Source organism: Staurois parvus, unplaced genomic scaffold, assembly GCF_062004578.1.
Source record: "Staurois parvus isolate SC_StPar_1 unplaced genomic scaffold, SC_StPar_1.0 ptg000025l, whole genome shotgun sequence".
Lineage (NCBI taxonomy): Eukaryota > Metazoa > Chordata > Amphibia > Anura > Ranidae > Staurois > Staurois parvus.
Window position 1 is genome coordinate 2,918,471 of NW_028317821.1, and position 24,303 is coordinate 2,942,773.

Sequence of the window (24,303 nt, forward strand, 5' to 3'; positions counted from 1 at the left end):
ACTCCCGTGTCATGACCTAAACGTGTCCAGGAAGTAAGGGAGAAATAATAGAGCAGCTTTTTTTATACAGCCATGTGGACACTGTAAGAGTGTGTAGAATAAATTGAAAGCTTTTTTATTTCTGCAAAATAAGTACATTAATGTTATATTGGTACATAGGAAATCTGGAGTTTAGGAAAAAAAAGTAAACAAAAGTGGTGAATTTAGCCTTTAAGTGTGGCAGGTAGTTGAAGTGAGCTGCTGAAATCGCAAGATGCACATAGCTGTCAGTAGGCCAATTAAGGCAGCAGTCAGCTAAGGGATGCTAATTTTAAAAGTTAACATTCGTTTCAATTCTGATTCTCACCCCTAATTTTAAAGTCCCTGCAAAAAATGCAGTAAAAAAAATAAAACTCTATGTCACCTTAATTTATCATTCAAGTACTGCCTTCTTAATTTTTTTGGTTTGCATCAGGATGGGCAAGGGATTTGCACTTTGACAGAAAACAGAGTTTTATTGCCTATTATGCAATTCTGGCATTCCTTAAGGTGACCCTAAACAATGACTTTATATTCCAAAAATAATCTATACACATCCACTGCTTAAAGATGAATTCAAGGTATGGATATTTTTATACATAGTTGCATGGGTCCAGTTTGGACCCATGTAACTATGTATATACCATACCTGGCTGCTGTCGCTTGAAGCTGGAAATCACTAAAGTAAACTACTTCTCCAGTGATCTTTACTTGTTTTTGGGTCTCATGCCAAGTGGATGCACTTTTGCTTACTTAATACAGGAGTTGGGCCACTAAGCATGGGCACAATTTTGAGAATATTGTGCATTTACTGAATGAATGTACAACGTTCTCTGATTGGACAAAGTAGGGTGGTCATGGCAAGTAGTTGATCTCCTGCGCTGAGAATGCAGCAGGGCTGCTGCTCGGCGCAGGATCCAGAAACAAGTGGAGATCACTAGGGTAGCGGTGTCTACTTCAATTATTTCCAGCTTCCAGGAGCATCAGCCAGGTATGGTATATGCATAGCTACCGTGGTCCAAGCTGGACTGATTTAATTATATAATATATTGATACCTGGAATTTGTCTTTATTGACCTTGTAATATATTTTCTCATGAAATTATTTCTTACAGTTTTTTCCTCCTTGCAACATCCCCTGTGAGCTCCTAAATCTCTAATTTCCCTTTCATTTACATTTGTTTGGAATTTGAAGTATACGTTGGTTGCAGTCATGTGCACTGCTCTATGCATACTACAAATCCCATACTACCTAATCCATTTTAGGAATAGTGGATGGCTACATTTTTACATACAATTGGGACCATGGAGAATGAATGTAGCCACCCTGTAACAGAAGTCCGGAGGTGGCTGAAAGCAATAGAAGGTACTTTAAGTTAAGAATACATACTTGGAATAGAATTTTTACTTCCAGAGTTTAGTGTCCTGCAGACTAAGTAAGGGTGGGGGGCAGTCTATAATTCAGTGTTCTATGATTTATGTTGTGTAATAACAAAAATGGTTAGGTTTTACTAATTCTAGCAATGGCTGATGGTGGCATATAGTTTTATTGATTAGTGTATCTTTTTAATTTTTGAAAACTATTAGGCATTTTCTTTAAGAGGTTAAAAATGTCAGGAAAAGTGCGGATGACATACTTGTCTTCCATGTGCTCCCCTTTCAGCCTATATCTCAATACTGGATTGGAGCTTACACAGAATTGGGTGCCCTTTCTTTTGCTCCCACTGAACAGCAACTAGGTCTATTGGTTAGCTGCATTGTGGGGAGACAGGGGAGAGAGTCAACTACTTCTATTCCCAGAAGCATCAGGTTTTACTCCAGTTGGTGAAGAGTTAGACAGGGGAATGAGTGGAAAGTAAATATGAAATTTTCTAAGGTGGACATGTTGCTTTGCCCTGAGTGAGCCTAGTACTCCGTTTCAAACAAAATATTTGTGCAAATTGATTTGCTTGAGTAATTTTAACAGTTTTATAATCTGACCATGTACAAATGAATGTCTAATTTAATAAAATAACCTGTGAATTGTTTGATGCTGTAATTAGTAATATATTTTGTTTGAAGCAATAACTAGTACTACTTTTCTTAAAGATCATCCCAGGGTGCACCATGCAGCAGCTTCCTGTCTCGTACCAGCCATTTCCTCCTCTCTTATCCAGCGAACATTACATCTTGCACCCTCACCCACCGCTGCCACCACACCAGCCGCCTCATTTGGCCTCTCTGACCCCATTTGTAACGGTGCAACCACAGAGAGTGGTAAGTGCCAAGATAACACAACATTTTTAATTTGTTTGCTTCAATTACAATCTTTGTGTGCTTCCCAACACCTTGTTTACAGCCTGAGGTTCTACAACCAGCTAGATAAGGGAATGTGATGCTCCTAATATTCACACTTCAGAATATTGACCCAAATTTTTTCTGGGCTTATATATCGTGATTCATTGTGTACCTATACGGCATTGTACTACTAAATTGACCCTTTCTTTCAGTGTGCATATGTTGTACTTAAGTTTGTATTATGTGATTCTTATGACTGATCTAGAGCTGGTTTCCATTAGTTTCATCACCTCTCTTGCGTGGTTTCTACTTCAAGTATAACTAAAGGCAAAACTTTTTAATTTTGGCTAGAGAGCAGAGGGATTACAACTCCTGTCAGGTTTTGGTTGCAGTCTGTGCCCTCATTAGGGAGATTCACCCTCTCTATTTGTGCTGTTTACCATTATCAATGAAAGTAAAGAAAATCCCAAATTGTGGGTTGTCCCCAGAAAAGTAATAGAGGGGAAATCGTCCAATGGGGACACTAGTTCTGGTGACCTGGGGATCCTCAAGGAATTCCCTTAATTTGCAGGGATTGCCTCTCACTCCCTGTTTGGCTATGGTACAGGAAGTTAAGAGAAATCTCTGGAATGGGACACAGATAGCAAAAATAACAAAAAACTGACGGCTTATAACCCTCCTTTGCTCTTTCCAAAATGAAAAAGTTCTACTTCAGGCGAAAAGCAGAGCCCTTCTTTCAACTTTTCAATGCAGTAGCCTAGAAAGGTACCCTGTGGGGTGGATTTACTAAAGGCAAATAGACTGTACAGTTGCATGTGCAGTTGCACTTATTTTCCTTGGTAAACGTAAATGTGGTAAAGCTTCACTTTTTAAGGAATACCCAATCGGGTGCAAAAAAAAAAAAGTTAAACATTTTTGCTTGCATATGATTCGGTAATGGAAATCTGCAGAGCTTTACCACATTTACTAAGCACTGGAGAAAATGAGTGCAACTGCACTTGCAAAAAATGCATAGTCTATTTGCCTTTTGTAAATCCACCCCTGTGTGTTTTCGTGCTTAACAAACCGCGTCTGGAATCCTGCCTCACTTATCTAAGGGGTCCATTTGGTTAGAGATATAAAGGATTTTACCCTCTTTTTCCAACAAAACCAACTGCTGCTGCAAGTTAGATCTTTAATGGGTGCGCATTTTAACTACTTGCTAACCGCTACTTTTACTGCGGACAGGCGGCAACTACAGGCAAAGCGATGTACGGGTATGTGACTCTTCCTGTACTAACACAGGATACAGCGGAATGCGGATCCCAGTAATCGGGGCCCAGTGATCATGTGATCACATAATCACAATGCTAGCAAAGCTGTTATGAATGAATCTGATTCATAATAGCTTTGCTTCTGTTCCTGGTGAGCTATGATTGGCCCACAGTTCTCACATGGTACATGGGCCAATCCCAGCACCCTGTACCATATGACCAGCTGGAGCCAATCACAGATCACTGTATTTTGAACTGTCAGGAACGTAACCCATTTATGACAGTTCAAAGCAAGCATTGCATTGCAGAGCAATAATCTTTATTACTCCTGCAGTGCAAAGTGTAAAAAAAAAAAAAAAACAAAACAAACAAAAACCCTGATCACCCCCCCAGAGTTGTACAATGTTACTATGGTAACATTGCACTACTGAGATGAAAGCATTTAGAATGGAAAAAAAAAAAGGTTTAAATAAAATATTTAGAGCACTTGTCAACAGTTCCAACACTTGCCGATGTGCGGGCGAGCGACAGCTTTGGGCAAAGCGGGGTATCCTGTCGCTTTCTATTTCCAGGTGTATGTGCGTCCCCCCCTATGCTGGTCCAAGTAGAGGAGAGAGAACACCACACTGAGTAAAAGCACTACATTTTATACACTTTTGATTAGCACATTTAACACTTTGATTGTCTCTATTAACCCCATCACTCACCCAGTGCCATTAGTACAATGTCAGTATATAGAATTTTTCACTGATCACTCTATTACTGCCACTAGTGACATCAGATAGAGTTAGGGTCAGTTAGCACCCCTCCCAGCCAAGGTCAGCTAGCGTTAGATTGCCCACACACTATCGCACTCACGCTATAGGTCCCTGATCACCGCCATTACTAGTATAGTATTTGTACAGATCAATATATTGATCACCAACAGAACTGTACTAGTGCCACCTTAGTATAGTGTCCCCAGAAACACAGTGTTAGCAGGATAAGACCCATTCACTGCCAGCATTAGCTGCCCCTCCGCTGTTTTTCACTGAATATTTGTATGAATTGATTGTGGGCCAAAGCAATTTATATTTCAATGTGTTTTTAATAAAAGTTTTCAACAGTACGTATAATTTGTTCCATATATGTTGCAGGTACAAATAGAATAAAGAAAAACAAAAATAAATATATCCCACGTATAGGGAGGGGAGTGCAGTATACAAATATTGACAACCATTTTGTTCTTAGAGGATGCACCTTGCAAACAGGTCACACAGCACGTTAGCGGGAGCATCCGTCATACAGCACATGCCAGGAATCCACTAAATCAATCAAAACCTAGCAGGTCTATATGAGTAATGAAATTAGGAAGTATGATGCTCCTTTTCTTAAAAAAGGGAAAAAAGAGAAAGAGAGGGGAGGGTGTCCCATTGACCTACTAGGAAGATCCATCCACTCTTGGTCCAAAGGAGAGATGCATTGAATCCAGGGTTCCCACGGTTTCTGAAATTTAGTAGTAGTATTATGGAGGGTACAGGTGAGTTTATCATTTACCATAATCCCAGTTTAATTCATGTTTAACATAATCTAAGTGCACCACTGTTGTCTTCCAACAACGCTCTATTGCGATTCTTGCTGCCAAGAGCATATAAAGTATAAGCACTTTAGGCCATTTTGGGATTTCAGCATCTAATTTCTAGAACAAGGCTATTTCTTGGGCTTGAGTAAGGTTAACATCCATGACCAAGGGTATGAGGTTGAAATTTGTATCCAAAATCAGGACACCTTGGGGTATTGCCATCACACATGAAACCTTGTTCCTGGCTGACCGCATTGGCAAAAACAGTTTGGAGAGAGTGCATCTTTGCTTTCCTAGTCGGTACTAAATACCAGTGTAATAGAGTTCTGTAATTGGATTCTATCAGTATAGCATTGAAATCTTGGATACGTCGTTTGCTGTGTCCTGCCAGTCCGACAAATCCCCGGAAATCTGTAAATCCTTTTCCCATAGCTTCATATAGGAAAGCTTACTGTTAAGGTCCATCAAAAAAAGATAAACTGTGGAGACCCGCCCCTTGGGGCCAAAGCAATTTATAAGCACAATAATACATGGCTGCCCACCCAAATTTTAGCTTTTGCCAGACAATTTGCATGGAAACAAAACTTTTGGGCCTAACTCTCAACATAGGCGTTACAAAAAAGAATAAATTGCAGTCATATTGGTCCACAGACCCAATTCATCATATGACCATGTTGTCTGCAGTTACATATATACACAACATGGACCTGCAACGTACTGGTACGTCGCTGGACTTTGAGTGGTTATACTGGGATGATGCCTGCAGCTACGGGTGTGGAAATGTTTGAAAAAAAAAAAACTACTTGACCAGGGACTAAATCAGGGTTTCAATCTACTTGTCCTGATAAAAAAACATAAATTTTAACCAGAAACCATATTTAAATCTGTTTTAAGTAATGTCTGGGGCTTTTAAAAACAAAAGGTGCTTTTTATATATATATTTTTTTTCTATATTAATTTAAATATTTATTAAATTTTTCATGTTAATACAAAAACCCAAAAAGGGAAATAATTCTCATACAAATAGACATTTATAGCATTTCTACCTTTCCCTTGCTAAAAACTCTTTTCTTTCCCATCCCACTACCCCCCCTTGCCGCCCCTCATCCCCCCTCCTCCCCCTCTGCGGACTCTAGCCCATTCTAATCTCTTGAGGCTTATTAATTTTTTTTTTTTTGCTAACATCTTAGTTCATATTTTCCTATATTTCTCTTTCAATCCTGCTCTTTCCCATTTTTCCCATCTCCTGGAATAAACTCTCATCTTATCTTCCTGTATATGGTATGATCTTTCCATTCTACCTATCTGGTTTACTCTATTAATCCAGTCTTCCTCCTTCGGTACCTTAGCTTTCCGCCAAAACTTGGGTATCAACCCTTTCGCCGCATTCAAGAAGTACCAAATACCTGAATCTTTATATTTATTTACAGATGTCTCCACATTGTGTAGGAGGCACGTCGTTGGGTCTAACCCTATGTCAATTTCAGTTATTTCTTCAATCAATTTAACTATTATCTTCCAAAAAGCCTGGATTTTCGGACATTCCCACCATATGTGAAACACCGTGCCTATCTCTCCACATCCTCTCCAACACATATTTGAGTTTTCCCCATTCATCTTGTGCTCTACACTCGGTGTAATGTGCCATTGTGTCACACACTTATAATTAACCTCATCCTCTCTCATACTAACATTATCGTGTATCAATCTAAACATCTTTCTCTGTCTATCTTCATCAAACTCAACTCCCATATCCCTTTCCCATTTTGTAATAAAATCTAACTTTGTGTTTGTGTCTAATTCTGTGAGTATTCTATACACTTTTGAAATACCGTGCTTCCCATCCCTTCGTGTCTCTAACAACCTTTCAAACATATTCCACTCCTGTTTTATTCTCGGGTTTCGGTAAATTTCCAATAAAACATTTCAATTGATGATATTTCCACTCATCTATTCTAATAAAAATATCTCCCTTCTTCTCTATTAAATCTTTAAGTGATCTCAATTCCCCCTCCACCAAAACATCTCTCAGTTGAGTATCCTCCTTTCTAAACCATCTCCCTGATATCTTATTCTTTCCCGGGGGAAAGTACTCAGTATTTGTGAGAGGCATTAATATAGAATTAAATTCCCATTTCATGTTTTTGTGTAAATTGTCCCATACCCTAAAGACATTTAAAGTGTAGATACTTGTGCTTTCTTTAATTCCCCTGAACTGTGGTGGAACCCATATCATCTGACTCAATCTAATGCCGCTAAGATCATTTTCAATTGTTACCCAACTTTTCCCCTTATGGTTAAATGTCCAGTCATATATTCTTGCTAAAACCACTGCTTTATAGTATCTCTTGACATCTGGTAGACCCAATCCCCCTTTCTCTTTAGTCCTGCTCAATGTTTCATATGCTATTCTAGGTTTTTTATTCTTCCATATGTATCTTGTTAACATTTTTTTCATTATCTTAAAGAAGGCTTCTGGAATTTTAATTGGTACCATTTGAAATCTATACAGTATTTTCGGCATAATTACCATTTTGACTAGGTTTATACGTCCTATCCAGGATGGATTTCCTTCTAGTCTTTTTAATTCTTCCCTGATCTCATTTATCAAAGAGATATAATTTAATCTATACAAATGCTTAGATGAGGCAGTGAGTTTTATTCCTAGGTATTTTATCTCTTTTTCTCTCCATATGAAGGGGAATTCTTTTTGTAGTTTTTCTTTTTCATTCTTTGATATATTAATATTCAGGATCTCTGTTTTCGTTGGATTAATTTTTAAATTTGATAGTTCACCGTACTCCTTCAGAATCTTCATTATATTTGGGAGAGTTATTCGGGGGTTCCCCACATAGAACAATAAGTCGTCCGCAAAGGCCGCTACTCTATGTTCTATGGATTCTATCTGAATTCCCTTTACCGATCCACTATTTCTTATTATTGACAACAGAGGTTCGAGTGACAATACATATAGCAGAGGGGACAGTGGACAGCCCTGTCTTGTACCATTAGACATTCCAATGGGTTCTGATCTCTCCCCATTTCAAAAGGTGCTTTATAGCAACATTTAATATTTTTAACATTGCGCTGTTTATCTCCTCCTCCCCTTCCTGCTTGTCTCCAGCACCGCACCTAGGACTAGCAGGGAGGAGAGAGACCTTGCAGTGTAATGAGCACTGATTGGCTGCTCGTCAGGAGAGGGGAGTGTTGGACTTATCCTTTATCCCTTTCGCTGCCAGAGCTGTTTTGCGTTGTTTGCACACGATTAAAAAATCGTTTTAGGCCTGAAGATGACACAAACCCCCCAAACGTATATTTTCTGAAAGCAGAGACCCTAGAGAATAAAATAGCAGTAGTTCCAATTTTTTGTCACACGATATTATCACAAAGGTCTAGGAAACGTAAAATTTCAGTAAAAAATACACTTACGTTAATTTTAGGGCACAAAAAGCAATAAATTATCAAATTTTTTTGTAAAATATAAAAGACAAGGTTGCATTGAGTAAATAAATATCTAACATGTAGGCGCCCAAGTACGTGCTTTTACATTTGTGCATGCGCACATATGTGGGGAGCCTTGAAAAAATTGGGGGTGTTCTATGCTTGGGTGTAACTTCCATTTTAAAAAAAAAAACAATTTACTTTTTTTTTTTTTTAATCACATACGGGACAAAAAGTCCGCTATTTGATGACTTTTGGTGACAGGTTCTCTTTTTTGAGACATGCAGGGTCTAAAAGATCAGGAGAAAAAGGGGTGTGTAGACTTTTTATATCCACTCTATAGGATGCCAGTGATCTTTGGGCCCTCGGACAGAACTGCATTAAAAACAGGCATGATTCTGTGATGAATACCACTATAAGGAACACTGCTAAAAATGACTGTCTGTGAACACAGTTCACCCTGCCATCCAAAAATGCATCTATCATGCAAAGAAGAAGCCATATCTTAACGTGATCCAGAAACACTGCCGTCTTCTCTGGGCCAAAGCTTAAAATGGTCTGTTACAAAGTGGAAAACCTTTCTGTGGTCAGATGAGTCGAAATTTGACATTATTTTTGGCAATTGTGGGAGCCGCTTCCCCTACATTAAAGAGCAGAGTTACTTCTGGCTTGTTATCAGTGCTCAGTTCAAAGACCTGCATCACTGTTGTTATGGGGGTGCATTAGTGCGTATGGAATAGGTAGCTTGCACATCTGGAAAGACCCCATCAATGCTGAAAAATATATCCAGGTTTTAGACCAACATATGCCCCCATACAGATGATGACTTTTTCTGAGAAGGCCTTGCAAATTTCAGCAGGACAATGCTAAACCATATACTGTATCTCAGACAACAGCATGGCTTTGTAGTAGAGGAGTCCAGGTGCTTAACTGGCCTGCCTGCAGTCCAGACCTTTCACCTATTAAAACTATTTGTTGCATCTTGAAATGAAAAATACAACAAAGAAGACCTAGGATTGTTGAGCAATTGGAATCCTATATGAACTGGTTTCTTCAGTTCCCAGATGTTTGCAGTGTTGTTAAAAGAAGAGGGAATGCTACACTGTTCCAACGCTTTCCAACTTTTTTTGGAGACATGTTGCTACCATCAAATTCAAAATTGCCTTTTTTTTTTCTTTTTTTTTTTTATGGTACATATTCTTCGTTTAAACACTCCATTGTGAGGGCAGGCCCTCATTTTATAGAACAGATAGAGCAAATGTATGGAGTCTTTTGTTTTAGCAGTGACCACTTGGTACAAGTCTCAAAACTTGTGTCTGTCATGGGACTGATGTCTGCACAAATGCTTAGAACACTGATTTGCTCATGTGGGAAACGAATGAGACATCCACGGAACATCTGAGGTGCTCACTCTTCAAAGAATGTTGTCACTTAGAACCTGCTCTTGACACTATCATTAGGAGTGCCACCAAGGCTGGAATGTGTTGCTGCCTTAATGCCGAAGATCTGTAGAAGGGACAGCTGAAACTTACTCCACTATGGGTAAGCCTTCAGAGCCTAACTTCTGTTTAGATCATATGGCCCTGAAACCAGAGGTCTGATAACTCCTCTGAAAGGTCTTTTTAATGAAAGTGCACCCTCCCCTATATATATATATATATATATATATATATATATATATATATATATATATATAATATAATGGAGGGTTTTACGCACATCTGAACAGGTTTTTGATTAGTTTGCGACCCTGGCATTTGGATGGTCAAAACACCCCCTTTAACTTGCTGGCTAAACACTTGCATGTGGTGTCTTCTTCAACTGCCCCCCCCTTTTGTTCCTGTGTAAGTGGGAACTTGGGATTGGGTATATTGCACTCCCTTGTTTAGGAAAATGGTACATCCTCGTATTCTATTAAAACCCCTTGTAGTGGGTGGTACCCCTCAGCATTCCCCTTCTCTTGAGAGTCAGGGTCACCTGGTAATCAGAACTCTTCTTAAGGGCATACCACATGCAAGCTTTGACCCAGTGGGGCATTGCAGGTGTCTAGTATTGGCAACTATCAGTCACCAATGGGTGAAGCTGCCCTTCCTAAATCCTTCCCAAATAAATCTATACCCTTTTCAGTAAGTAGACCTTTCCTTAGCTGTTATGGACTTTCACCCTTTTTCCTTTTTAGGGGATTTTGGGGTATTGTGGGATCATCCACCTAATTTTTGTCTTGCCTATTCTCGTTGACTGTTTTGACTTCTTCAGCCTTTGTAATGTCCTCCTGAATCAAGAAGTTCTTCTTTCAGGCTTTCCGCTGAAAATGAAACCTGATTGAGGAGACAGAATCTGGGGCATAACAACCAACTGGCTTCTATCTTCAGTTTGTTCAGTTAGCTTTAAAAATGAAAGATAGAAGCTGATTGGTTTTCGTGCACAGCTGCTCCAGATTCTGTCTGTTAGGGTAAATTTCCCTCACTGTCTGTGTTTGGGGCCACGCACCCGCTCCTACACCCTTGTCAAATTCAGCTGTGCAGGTGAGTCTGTCCAGCCTCTGCATCTGCTTTCACTTTCATAGGTTGCCTGCATGCAGCTCCAGGTGCATTAAAAAATGTTTTATTTATGCTTCAGGCCTCTGTGCCTGTATGAATGAGGCCTATAGATTCTCATTAGATGGTAAAATAGTTTTTACTTCTACTTTTTCAGGTTTTATTTTAACAACTTCTGTACAACTTACTATGTTGTATCAATTTTTGTTTACGTTTTACAAAACCGTAATGCTTAAAGTGGTTGTAAACCTCAGAAGTATGAACAAAGCATATCCTAGCCCAGGTTGGCAACCCATGGACCCCAATCTACCAGTCGATTGCAGCCAGATGACTGGCAAATTGCCTGGGTTTGCCGACCTGCAGTCACATACCATGGATGAAGGTGCAAAAGGACCTGCAGTCGCATACCATGGATGAAGGTGCAGAGAAACTACTTTCAAGTGTGTAGCACCAGCCACAGAGGTAGCAGTTTGCAGAAGCATTAGCCGCATAAGCTGATGCTTTGCCTAAAGTTCTAGCAGGAATGTAAGGTGGAGTGATACTAACAGCACTCCGCCCCTAGCCGTCGGATCCACAGCATGTAGCAGCGATGCAAGGTCAGTGTCACTGGACACAAGTTCATTGGACACAATAGCATTTTTTTGGGCACGTTAGCAGTTATATGGGCACAAAACCTTTTTGTGCTATTGTGCAAATGTATATGCATGATAGCATCTATATGGGTACAATAGCAGATGTATGGGCAGAACAGAACAGAAAGCTGCGGGTGCTAAAGCGCAGCTAACCTACAGGAAAGCTGCAGGTATGCTGTGCTGCACATGCAGCGCAGTGGTGAGAAAGCTGCCCAATAGTTGTTAAGCCTGTAATGGATGCTGTTGTGCCCATATAGATGCACAATAGCAGCTGTATGGGCACAACAGCATCTACGAGGGCAGAATAGCAGGTGCAGCACAGTTTACCAGCATCTTTCCTGCAGGTTAGCTGCACTTTAATAATAATAGACTTCTATTATATCCTGCAGGGCTAGTGCACTTCTAAAAGCACACCAAAGCTCCTGAACACAGAAAGTTTTGTGTGATTTCAGGAAGCGCACCAAATCCAGAGGATATCATAGAAGTCTAAGGCAAAGAGCAGCTAGCTCGCAGGAAAGCCACAGGTGCATCTTTGTGGGGCTAGGGGGCTCAGGACAGTAAGGGCTGTTTTTACATTTGTGATTTGGGGGCTGTAAAACTCCATAGTTGAGCCATGTTTTTACCACCACTCAATCTACCCATCCACACCCCCTTTAGTTGAAGTGGCCAGGTGTGTACACATGTTGCAGGCACAGCATGAGTGATACACCCTGTCGTGCTTTTAGGACCATGTGCCCAGTGATTTTTGATTTCTCCCATGTTGCTAAGGTAGATCTCCACCTCTGTGTTTGCCCTACCCCTGTTCTATGGTGTGGACGTGGCTCAGTCCATAGCACAAAGTGTCATTTCTGTCTGCTGCCTTGTTCCTCTATCTGCATGAGTCACTTCTGACAAGTTTTCCTGAAACCAAGAGAAAATAAAGTGACGGGATGCATCTCCAGCACGCATCCTGTGATTAACAGCCTCAGTTCTGTTCCTGTGTGAAGGTGGGTGTGTCCCTTTCCTCCCGTCAACTCCTCACTGAGCTCTACAGACTTCAAAGCTCTACCGCCAGCGGAATGCGACTCGTTTCGGTGAATAAGGTCACACTGCAATATGTACATAAACTGACATATACACACGTAGCCTGTTTAAAAAAATAAAAATAATAAAAATGCAATACCATACCTACACCTGCACTGCTGGGTACTGCACTTTACAGTAATGCACTGAAGGGGAAGCATGTCCGTACTCCTGAAGACGCCTCCTCCTTCCACTTTTTTTCACTCGCTGTCCTGATCTTGTTTTTGCTTGTGCTGATGTATTGTTTGGCAGAGCAGTGAAAGCTTGATCACAACCTTTCTCAACCAGAATTTCGTGGCACCCCTAGCAAACTAAAATGGCATCCCAGTTGAGAGAGGCTGGCTTAAACAAGTGATTTTCTTAAATGTTTAAGCTATTGAACAAATAATGCATACTGTGCAAATGTAAATAATATAGTTTCCTTGCCTTATATGTAGTAGGATTTGGCACAGTAGCTGAGTGACCATGTGGTTCCCCTCATTAGCACCAGCTGATGAGGGGAACCATCCAGATGAGCAGTGACAACTTATTTTTCTCTGTTACTGATTCAAAGTATAGTTGATGGTTTTAGAGGTGCTTTACTTTTTTCATTTTCTTTGGAGTTGGTAATATGATTGCAACCGATGGGGAGTGGCGGGACTGGATGTGGGATGGAGCCCATTAACCTCCCTAGCGGTATGATTATTTCAGATTTTTGGTGCTGAAAGCGGTACCATTTTTTTTGCATGGAAATATGTATTTTTTTTTTTTTTATTGTAGGCCTGTAATTTAGGAATAACTCATTGAAATCTGTCCGAACAAGAGTCTAGTAAACATTCCGGATATGATAAAGTTGAAACACAAAATCATAAATTATAATTTAATAAATAATCCTAAAAAATAATATAATAATAAATTTAATTAAGTAATATAATCAAACCAAAAACACTGAAATTTGAAATATAGCGCCAAGTTCGCACATTGCTGAGCAAAGTTGCAGAATCGTTTTCAGTGTCTGATGACGAATTTCCCCGCGAATCATTATCACTCAATTCTGCAAGTGGTCCTGATATACTATGGCTGTTCTCTAGCCGGTCTAAAACCGCTTTTGACATAAAGGGATGCTTTTTGGACGCCATGGACTTTTCTAAGTTTCCAGGCAGAAAGAACAGTCAAAATGCAGGCAGGGGACAGGACAAAGCAGTAGGGACAAAATGTATGTGAAATGTTTTGAAACAGCAATGTTTTACTATGTATTAATCATTTTTTAAAAAATGAAAATTTTTTTAAAATTTCAAATTTGCCGCCGGTTCCGGCGCCCGTACGTCCCGACGTCACAGGGACCGGAACACGGAAGCCGGATGCCGGCATCGGCCGGAGGAGATGGCCGGGGACGCTGCAGGGGACGCATCGCGGGAGCGAAGGACAAGGTAAGCGCTGCAGGGACTCCCTATGCAACGCTGCATGGTAAGCCCGAGTGTAGCTCAGGGTTACCGATTTTGGTACTGAAACTTTACCCCGAGCTACACTCGGGAATAACGCTAGGGAGGTTAATCTTCATCTCCAAAGCAATTCCTCTAACGATACAGAATATTAATTGTTTCCATAGCAGTCAAATTGAGGTTTCCAATGAATTTGCCATATGCTCCTAGCTACCTGCATACAATACAGTGACTGCATTATTTGACTGTGTATATGCCTTGGGTATTAATTTACCGCCACATAATTATCTGTTGAAATTGTGTTAACAAGCAAGTGTATCTCAAGTGGCCATTGAGTGTATTTGACTGCATCACTGGGTTGGTTGTACTTAGTAGAGGATGTATAATTTTTTTTCCCCAAAAGGAAGAGACCACATTAACAACCAATAAAGCTGGTCATAAAGTAATCATGATGGATTTTTTTTTTTAATTTTCAGCCAGTGGGTTGAACAAAAAAAAAAATATGAATGGATTCCCCCATCCACACAAGGGAGATGGATAGAAAAATCTTCACCATTGTATTTCAACAGCAGTACTCAGAATACACTGATCCTGTTGGCTGCAGTTGCTGGTTGGCCTTCCCATTCAACAGAAGTCAGTTGTTAGATCGGTTTCTGTTAAGTGGGAACAGCAATAGGTGGATCAAAATTTAGGCCAATTCCTTCTTAATCAGCTGAATTTGGTATTTGTGCTTTTTTTTAAATAAAAATTGTTTGCAATTCAAGGTATTTCGGATTTCACTTGTAATCAAGGCATCAAACTTACTGTACTCTGAAGCACTATATTAGGGTTTTTTTCAGTCAATTAAATCAATTTGTTGAATTAAACAATTTCTAAAACTAATTTTTTTGTTTGATAGCTTAGGGAAGGGTTAGGACCCATCATATTTTTTTGCCATCTGTTCCCTATTAGGCATTTTTTTCCCTTGATGTCCTGTAGGCACAAAAGGGTAAATGTTTAGTTGTAACTGGATTAGGTATCCCCTCTATTCCTCTACTGTTGACAACTCAGAATCTGGGATTTTCTGTGTCCTTGTAGTGATTTCACTTGTGGGAATGCATACGGCAATAAAAAACTGTTGAGGTTGCTAAGACTTCACTGCTTTATCTAAAACTAAAACAGTGGTGCGGTTGCACCCTTGTTTGTTCCAAAAAACCTATGAATATAGAAATAAAAAACACTTTTTGATTTTAGATAAATTTTAATAATTTTCATTAAGAGGTATAGAGGGGCACATGTATTGCTAATTGTACATCATATTGTATGTTTCGCTATATTGCCATGGCATTCATATTATGGTTTTATTTTTTTGCATGGCTTATTTTCTTTAATCTTCTGTATTTTCACCATCTAGCCACTGCAGAGGATAGACAATGAGTTAGAGCTTCGAGGGGACCAACATCACATGGGCAATTTCCCATTCCACCACTCTCACCCTGTGCCTGCAATACCCCATTCAGCGCCCATGCATTACCTCTCCCATGATGCACTGCACCAGGAGCTATCCTTTCCAGTGGTAAGTGCACAGTCAGACACGTCTCCAGTTAAGAGCTGGGTGATTATTACAGGTTAGAAATAACTACATTTTTAAAGAAAGTTGACATGTACATAGTATCCTCTTTAGGGTTTTGTTTTTTTTGTTTTTTTTAAAGTTACCTTGTTTTGCTGATAACATTAGGTGATTTTGTTTGTGAAGTCTAATTGTGTTTTACTTATGCAAATTTGCAGCCATATGCCCATTTGATGCCACGGCGAATAAATGCCCAACGATATCGTCTGCAGCAACCACTGCCGCCTCCTGCACTGCCACCTTCATATTATCCCAGCTTTCTCCCCTACTTTCTGTGAGTATTTCTTGCTATGAATTGTGAAATTGCTAGTTTTCTTCAGATGTCTTTTCATTAATTCATTTGTCCCAGTGATAGGAGTGCCATTATACTTAAAATTTAAGGGTTTTTTTCGTCCTTTTGTAGTAAAAAAAAAAAAAAATTTTAGTGCTGTGTTTGAATCATCCTATTCACATGCTTCTTACAGTTCCATGCTTCCTGTATCTCCCACTTCTGTTGGCCCAGCAATCAGTTTGGATTTGGATGTGGACGATGTGGAAATGGAGAACTATGAGGTTGGTTTAGCTCTGAATTCCTTCTATAATCTTTTCGTAGTTTTCCTGCAGGGAGACAGCATTAAGCATTTTGATAGATACAATTCAGTTTCGTGGTGTAAAAAAAAATATTTTGAGTTGCATGTAAACATACCATCATTTAATGGTCTTCAGTCAGTTGAATACCTTTATTAAATGTCTGTTCCATAGCTTCTAAAGCTTATCCAACCTTGCACAACTCTGCTGTTTTTTACATTCTGCCATCATTCTCCTGGACAGAATATAAGTTACTATATTGTTAGACGTGCCTGCTGTTATCCTTTTTAAATTTGTGACATCTGTTGGTGACATTATCCGATTTCCTTAATAATCTAAAAATAGACTGTTGAACTCACGCTCACTGCACCACATTCCAGCAAATTTTGGTTACTTGGCAGGAATTTCTGATAACTATCCAGCTCTCTGTAATTGCCAGGCCTATAAGTGTGCTCAGAGCTGTATTGCTTGGGTTACACTTCACACTTGAGTTTGTGGCATTGAAGCTCAGTGGTCTAAACACTATCTGCTCTATTTTTTTTGTGCCTTATCCCAATGAGCAGCTGCCAGCAAAGTGTGGGATGTTAATCTGCATTCAACTCTTTATCAATGAGAACGTTTACTTTCTAATTTAATTAATTTGATTTTCCTTTTAGGCACTGCTTAACTTAGCTGAACGCTTAGGAGAAGCAAAACCCCGTGGACTCACCAAAGCCAACATTGAGCAGCTTCCATCATACCGCTTCAACCTTGAGAGCCATCAGTCTGAGCAGACATTGTGAGTGATGAAGGGAAATGTCTCTACCTCCCATTATATGTTCACATTCCCGTGATCCTAAGCAGTTTTATAAACCTCTGTTTTATAAAAGAACACACGTCTTTTTAACCCCTTCACGCCTAAGGGTAAACAAATCTTAAAGCCTAAGTAAAATTTTACAACTTTGACATGCGTTAGTAAAACCGTACATGTCACAACTACGTTGTACATCCAGGTGACTTTATACCTTGTTTTTTTTCAGGACACATTGGGCTTTCATTTAGTGGTAAATGGTAATGGAAATCTCATGATTTTTTTTTTTTATTATTATTATCAAAGGAAAACTGGCCCAAAATAGTAAGAAAAAAAATGTATTTTTAAATTTCGCTGTGTGTTTCTTGTTACTACCATGACCTACCACCAAAGAACAACCCAAAATATATTTTCCAGCTCTTGACAATCGCAGTGATCATATATGTGTATGTTATTTGTTTGTACCTGTACTACTGCCCAGAAACAATAGTGTGCATTTTGTTTTTACCTAACATACAGACACTAACTGACACTGATACCAATTTAAAAAAAAAAAAAAAAAAAAAAAACCCTGACCTTGACCCAAACACTAACCCTGGCACTGAACTAGATCAAACCTTGATCTAGGTATTTTTTTTCTTTATTTTTTATTTTTAAATATTTATCTTTTTGTGAAAAAAAGTTTTGGGGGGGGGTTTTCTCTCTGCAAGGAGAGAAAAAAAAATCAAGGGGGGCGGGCTTCACAGTGACTATTCATTGTGATAGCCAATCAGAGGCTTTCACAGAGATCACGTGATCCGGAATTGGGGGTCCCGATCATTAGAACGGGACCCGGGGCTCTCAGTGACACCCCAGCCTTTGTGCTGGGAGCATGCTCCCAGCACAAAGCCAGGTACGCAAATATGCGGCCCCACGGAAAAAAGCCCAGTTCTGTGAGGCCGCATATTTGTGTGACTTTAGCATGAAATGTATAGTGTATGCTGTGAAATTAATAGGTGAATAACTAAAGCAACACAAGCTTTCATTCACTTGTGTGGACCCACACACACATGCAGTCCTATAGAACTTTCTAAAGAAAAAACAGCAATGTAATTTTATTTATCTATCCACTCTACTAAAGAATTAATAATTGCGGGCTTTGGCAGTAAATGGCTGTGATGGCTGATATGTGGTTCAGTGATGCTTCCAATGGTGTTCCTTCTACAGAAGCCACTAGCCATCACTAACTATGTGGGCAAAGGCATACCATAGCTTGTAAAACAATTGAAAAATTACAGTATAACCAGTTCCTTACATACATGTACACTTTTGTAGGGAAGAGGTTATCCCAGAATCATGGTCAAGGCTACAACTATGATCCCAGTATCGTTGTTTAGCCCCAGCAGTGGTTTTTCACATAAATGTATTCCAAGCAGCTAAGCAGACATTGGATTACTTTTACAGGTGGCGAGACTGGGTAACCCTCCTGCCATCGTCCTCCCTTTACTGGGCTCTCCCAAGCTATTGGGGAGCCCGCTAAGAATGTGACCAATGGCATCTGGCTACCTGCACACAGTGAGAGGAACTGAAGTTGTTCCTCCCACTGTGTGATGTCAAAAGCAGGAAGTGACGACTATTTAGTCACTTTGGTTCCGACTCTTTGTTCACTGGCTGATTACCGATCTGTCTATTAGACACCCCATCTCTCCATAAAGAGTACCTGTCACTGCCTATTGCTGTTACAGGAGATGTTTACATTCCTTGTGACAGTAATAAAAGTAATTTTTTAAAAAATGGAAAGAGGCAGTGTAAAAATTAAAGCATCCCCATGCTCACGTGCAAGTGAGCGCATGCATCAGTCCTGCGTGCATATGTCAACAGCACCGCACATGTGAGTTATCTCCATGAACGTCAGAGCAAGAGCAATAATTCTAGCACCAGACCTGTCCAAGAGGCAAGTGGTTAATTCGTGCACTTCAAATACTTCCACAATTTTGCATGACATTTCCAAAGAAAAGGTTAAAGCGGAGTTCCACCTGGAAAAAAAAAAAGTCAGCAGCTACAAAAACTGTAGCTGCTGACTTTTAAGATACAATTACCTGTCCCTTGGTCCAGCAGTGTCCTCACCACCGCTGGTTTCACTGGCCGTCTTCTCTCCCTGGCGCCAGCATCTTCAGTGTGGGCGCCCGGCTGTGACAGCTTGCGGATTCACAGCCGGGTGCCCCACTGCACATGAGTGAGAAATGCTGCGCTTTGTGAATGGCCCCGTAGTCTTCTGGGACCTGTCACGTGTTTCAGAATACTACGGGGAGGGAGGGGTGACAACTTCCGCTTCCGATCTGGATAACCGTGTGTACTCTCCAGCGTTCCAGGAAATAAATTGCCAACGGGAGGCCAAGGGAACCAGGACAGGAGTGGCTTAAAGATAATGCTTCAGGGATAAGCACTACTCAGATGGGGTAAATCAACCACTGGGAAAAGAGCAGACAGGTTGCGCAAACAGTGCATTATCGAAGATTTATTCAAAGGTATAAAAGACAAAAACATACTCACAGACATAGCTTGTATAAAGAGCTATGCATAATGGAGATGGCCGCAACAACAGGCAAGGTGTTCTGACTGTCAGTGTGGTCAGGTGGCTGATGCGTTTCAGGGATGAATCCCTTTCCTCAAACGCATCAGCCACCTGACCACACTGACAGTCAGAATACATTGTCCGTTGTTGCGGCCATCTCCATTATGCAAAGCTTTTTGTAATGTTTAAAACCTATTGGGATATGCTGAAAATAACTGTTGCTTTTAGAAATACAACCTTTTTGTGTGTTTGTTTTGGGGTTGTTGTTTTTTCTGGTAAAGCATGCCCACAATCCCCTAATCATGAATACATTATATTGATTTTGAGTTCTTTTATAAGTAAATCTGTTGATCTCTTACAGGTGCGTGGTGTGCTTTAGTGACTTTGAAAGTCGGCAGCTTCTTAGAGTGTTACCTTGTAATCATGAGTTCCATGCAAAGTGTGTTGATAAGTGGCTCAAGGTATGTATGTATGTTGCTGTACACTTTTTTTTTTCATATCAAGTATGTAATTTAGCCAGACAATACCAGAAAAAGGGTAAAGCAGCTCCAGCCACTTCCTGTTTGTGCAGATCAGCTGTGTGGTAACACCATTTTGCTTCTGTGTGCAGGGAAATCATCAAGCTAGTCAAGCCAAGTGTCACAGATCAGAGTACAGTTGAAACTCGAAAAATCAGAATATCGTGCAAAAGTTCATTTATTTCAGTAATGCAACCTAAAAGGTGAAACTAATATATGAGACTCATTACATGCAAAGCAAGATAGTTCAAGCTGTGATTTGTCATAATTGTGATGATTATGGCTTACAGCTCATGAAAACCCCAAATCCACAATCTCAGAAAATTAGAATATTACATGCAATCAATAAAACAAGGATTGTACATAGAACAGTATCGGACCTCTGAAAAGTATAAGCATGCATATGTACTCAGTACTTGGTTTGGGCCCCTTTTGCAGCAATTACTGTCTCAATGCGGCGTGGCATGGAAGCTATCAGCCTTTGGCACTGCTGAGGTGTTATGGAAGACCAAGATGCTTCAGTAGCGGCCTTCAGCTCTTCTGCATTGTTGGGTCTCATGTCTCTCATCTTTCTCTTGGCAATGCCCCATAGATTCTCTATGGCAGCGGTTCTCAACCTGGGGGTCGCGACCCCTTTGGGGGTCGAACGACCATTTCCCAGGGGTCGCCTAAGCCCATCGGAAAACACATATTTCCGATGGTCTTAGGAACCGAGACACCGCTCCTGTCTCCGGCGATGTGTGGGTGGGATGATATGCTGCCCCTGTCACCGCCTCCTTGCCGCTAATTGGCCACCGGAACTGTAGCTCAGGAGAGGCACACAGGCGGCCAATCACCGGCGAGGAGGTGGAGCTTGGAGAGGAGGAGCCGAGCGGCAGCGCGCGGAGATCGAAGAAGATCGAGGGAGCTGCAGGAGAGAGAGGCCAGAGAAGGAAGACAGCTGACAGGTAAGTGCAAATTTTGCTGCTGCAGCCAGGTATGCAGGCTGTAGATGGGAGAGGGAGAGAGCTAGCCCAGGCTGGAGCAGGGGTCAGCAAGGTAAGTATCATTGGTGTCAGTGGGAGGGATAGTGCCCCATCATTTGTGTCACTAATACCAACGATGGGGCACTATTCCTCCCCCCACTGACGCCAACGATGGGGCACTATTCCTCCCCCCACTGACGCCAACGATGGGGCACTATTCCTCCCCCCACTGACGCCAACGATGGGGCACTATTCCTCCCCCCACTGACGCCAACGATGGGGCACTATTCCTCCCCCCACTGACGCCAACGATGGGGCACTATTCCTCCCCCCACTGACGCCAACGATGGGGCACTATTCCTCCCCCCACTGACGCCAACGATGGGGCACTATTCCTCCCCCCACTGACGCCAACGATGGGGCACTATTCCTCCCCCCACTGACGCCAACGATGGGGCACTATTCCTCCCCCCACTGACGCCATCGATGGGGCACTATTCCTCCCCCCACTGACGCCAACGATGGGGCACTATTCCTCCCCCCACTGACGCCAACGATGGGGCACTATTCCTCCCCCCACTGACGCCAACGATGGGGCACTATTCCTCCCCCCACTGACGCCAACGATGGGGCACTATTCCTCCCCCCACTGACGCCAACGATGGGGCACTATTCCTCCCCCCACTGACGCCAACGATGGGGCACTATTCCTCCCCCCACTGACGCCAACGATGGGGCACTATTCCTCCCCCCACTGACGCCAACGATGGGGCACTATTCCTCCCCCCACTGACGCCAACGATGGGGCACTATTCCTCCCCCCACTGACGCCAACGATGGGGCACTATTCCTCCCCCCACTGACGCCAACGATGGGGCACTATTCCTCCCCCCACTGACGCCAACGATGGGGCACTATTCCTCCCCCCACTGACGCCAACGATGGGGCACTATTCCTCCCCCCACTGACGCCAACGATGGGACACTATTCCTCCCCCCACTGACGCCAACGATGGGACACTATTCCTCCCCCCACTGACGCCAACGATGGGACACTATTCCTCCCCCCACTGACGCCAACGATGGGACACTATTCCTCCCACTGCAAAATTACAGTTATGAAGTAGCAACGAAAATAATTTTATGGTTGGGGGTCACCACAACATGAGGAACTGTATTAAGGGGTCGCGGCATTAGGTTGAGAACCACTGCTCTATGGGGTTCAGGTCAGGTGAGTTTGCTGGCCAATCAAGCACAGTAACAGTCATTGAACTAGGTTTTGGTGCTTTTGGCAGTGTGGGCAGGTGCCAAGTCCTGCTGGAAAATGAAGTCAGCATCCCCATAAAGATAGTAGACAGCTGTGTTGACCCTGGACTTAATGAAGCACAGTGGACCAACACCAGCAGATGACATGGCTCCCCAAATCAACACAGACTGTGTAAACTTCACACTGGATTTCAAGCATCTTGCAGTGTGTGCCTCTCCATTCTTCCTCCATACTCTGGGTCCTTGGTTTCCAAATGAGATGCAAAAGTTGCTCTCATCAGAAAAGAGGACTTTGGACCACTGAGCAACAGACCAGGTCTGTTTTTCTTTAGCCCAGGTAAGATGCTTCTGACATTGTTTGTTGTTCAGGAGCGGCCTGACAAGAGAAATACAACATTTGAAGCCCATGTCCAGGATCTGTCTGTGTGTGGCGGCTCTTGATGCACTGACTCCAGCCTCAGTTCACTCTTTGTGAAAGTCCCCAACACTTTTGAATGGCCTTTTCCTGACAATCCTCTCCAGGCTGTGGTCATACCTGCTGCTTGTGCACCTTTTTCTTCCACACTTTTCCCTTCCACGTAACTCTCTATTAATGTGCTTTGATACAGCACTTTGGGAACATCCATCTTCTTTTGCAATTACCTTTTTGAGGCTTTCCCTCCTTATGGAGGGTGTCAGTGATGGTTTTCTGCACAACTGTCAGGTCAGCAGTCTTTCCCATGATTGTGATTCCTACTGGATCAGACTGAGAGACCATTTAAAGGCTCAGGAACCCTTTGCAGGCGTTATGGCTTAATTTGCTGATTGGAGTGGGACACTTTGAGCCTAGAATATTGCACCTTTTCACAATATTCTAATTTTCTGAGATTGTGGTTTACAGCTCATGAAAACCCCAAATCCACAATCATCACAATTATGACAAATCACGAATTGAACCATCTTGCTTTCTATCTCATATATTAGTTTCACCTTTTAAATTGCATTACTGAAATAAATTTAACTTTTGCACGATATTCTAATTTTTTGAGTTTCACCTGTATATGGATCCATCTTGAGAATTCACAACAATTTCAGCTGTCACACCACAACCTAACCTCGTCTCAAAGTAGATCATTTCCTCTACATCGCTTCCACTTTAAGCACTTCCCACTAGAAAAGTGTCATCTTTATGAGCTTTTTATCAAGCATTCTTGAAGCTTTTTCAATGCTTCAAAAACACATCATGAATGCAATACAGTAATTCCTCAGTTTACAAATTTAATTTGTTCTGCAGGACTTTTCTTATAGCGCAAAATTCTTAAACCGAAACACCATTTCCCATAGGATTGCATTGGAAATCAATGAACCCCTTCCGGAGGTCAGAAAAAAGTAAAGGCTGTTAAAATACCGCGTGAGTTATTTTATTAAGTCATGCGGTATTTTAGTAGTGACAACCATGTGTTAATGTTTCAGCTGTCAGCGGGGTTCCCCATTGACAGCTGAATGTAAAAGAATTGCTGGCAATTATTTAAAAAACGATGTGGGGTTCACCCTCCTATCCATACCAAGTCCTTCGGGTCTGGTATGGATTTTTAGGGCTACTCATTCACAAAAAACAAAAAGTGTAGTGTGAAAAAAGATAGGACACGGTCTATGACAAGTCCTTTATTAAAAGAAAAAACTAAGAGAATGTTCCCCGCAGTAGATCCAACGTCAGTCACGATGCCCACCGCCAACAAAAAAAAAAAAGGGGGAAAAAAAAGGTCCCATTCCCGAAGATGGCTGCCAGCCCTCTGCCTCTGAGCTGGCTTAAGAGTTCTTAAAGATGTAAGGGGCGGGGCTACCCGGGGACATC

General features: G+C 41.5%; 1 protein-coding gene across 6 annotated transcripts in view; it reads left to right on the top strand.

Annotated features, from left to right (window-relative positions):
• The window catches only part of LOC149471176 (RING finger protein 44-like), a 96,146-nt gene that overhangs the window by 63,350 nt on the left and 8,493 nt on the right, over positions 1-24,303 (top strand). For 5 of the 6 annotated variants that reach the window (XM_089693709.1, XM_089693727.1, XM_089693701.1 and 2 more), the window contains exons 5-10: positions 2,106-2,273; positions 15,595-15,756; positions 15,969-16,084; positions 16,275-16,362; positions 17,034-17,155; positions 20,083-20,182. In XM_089693709.1, the coding sequence (XP_089549835.1) occupies positions 2,106-2,273; positions 15,595-15,756; positions 15,969-16,084; positions 16,275-16,362; positions 17,034-17,155; positions 20,083-20,182 (756 nt within the window). The remainder of the gene's footprint in view (positions 1-2,105; positions 2,274-15,594; positions 15,757-15,968; positions 16,085-16,274; positions 16,363-17,033; positions 17,156-20,082; positions 20,183-24,303) is intronic. The other variant, XM_089693735.1, reaches the window with a different exon arrangement.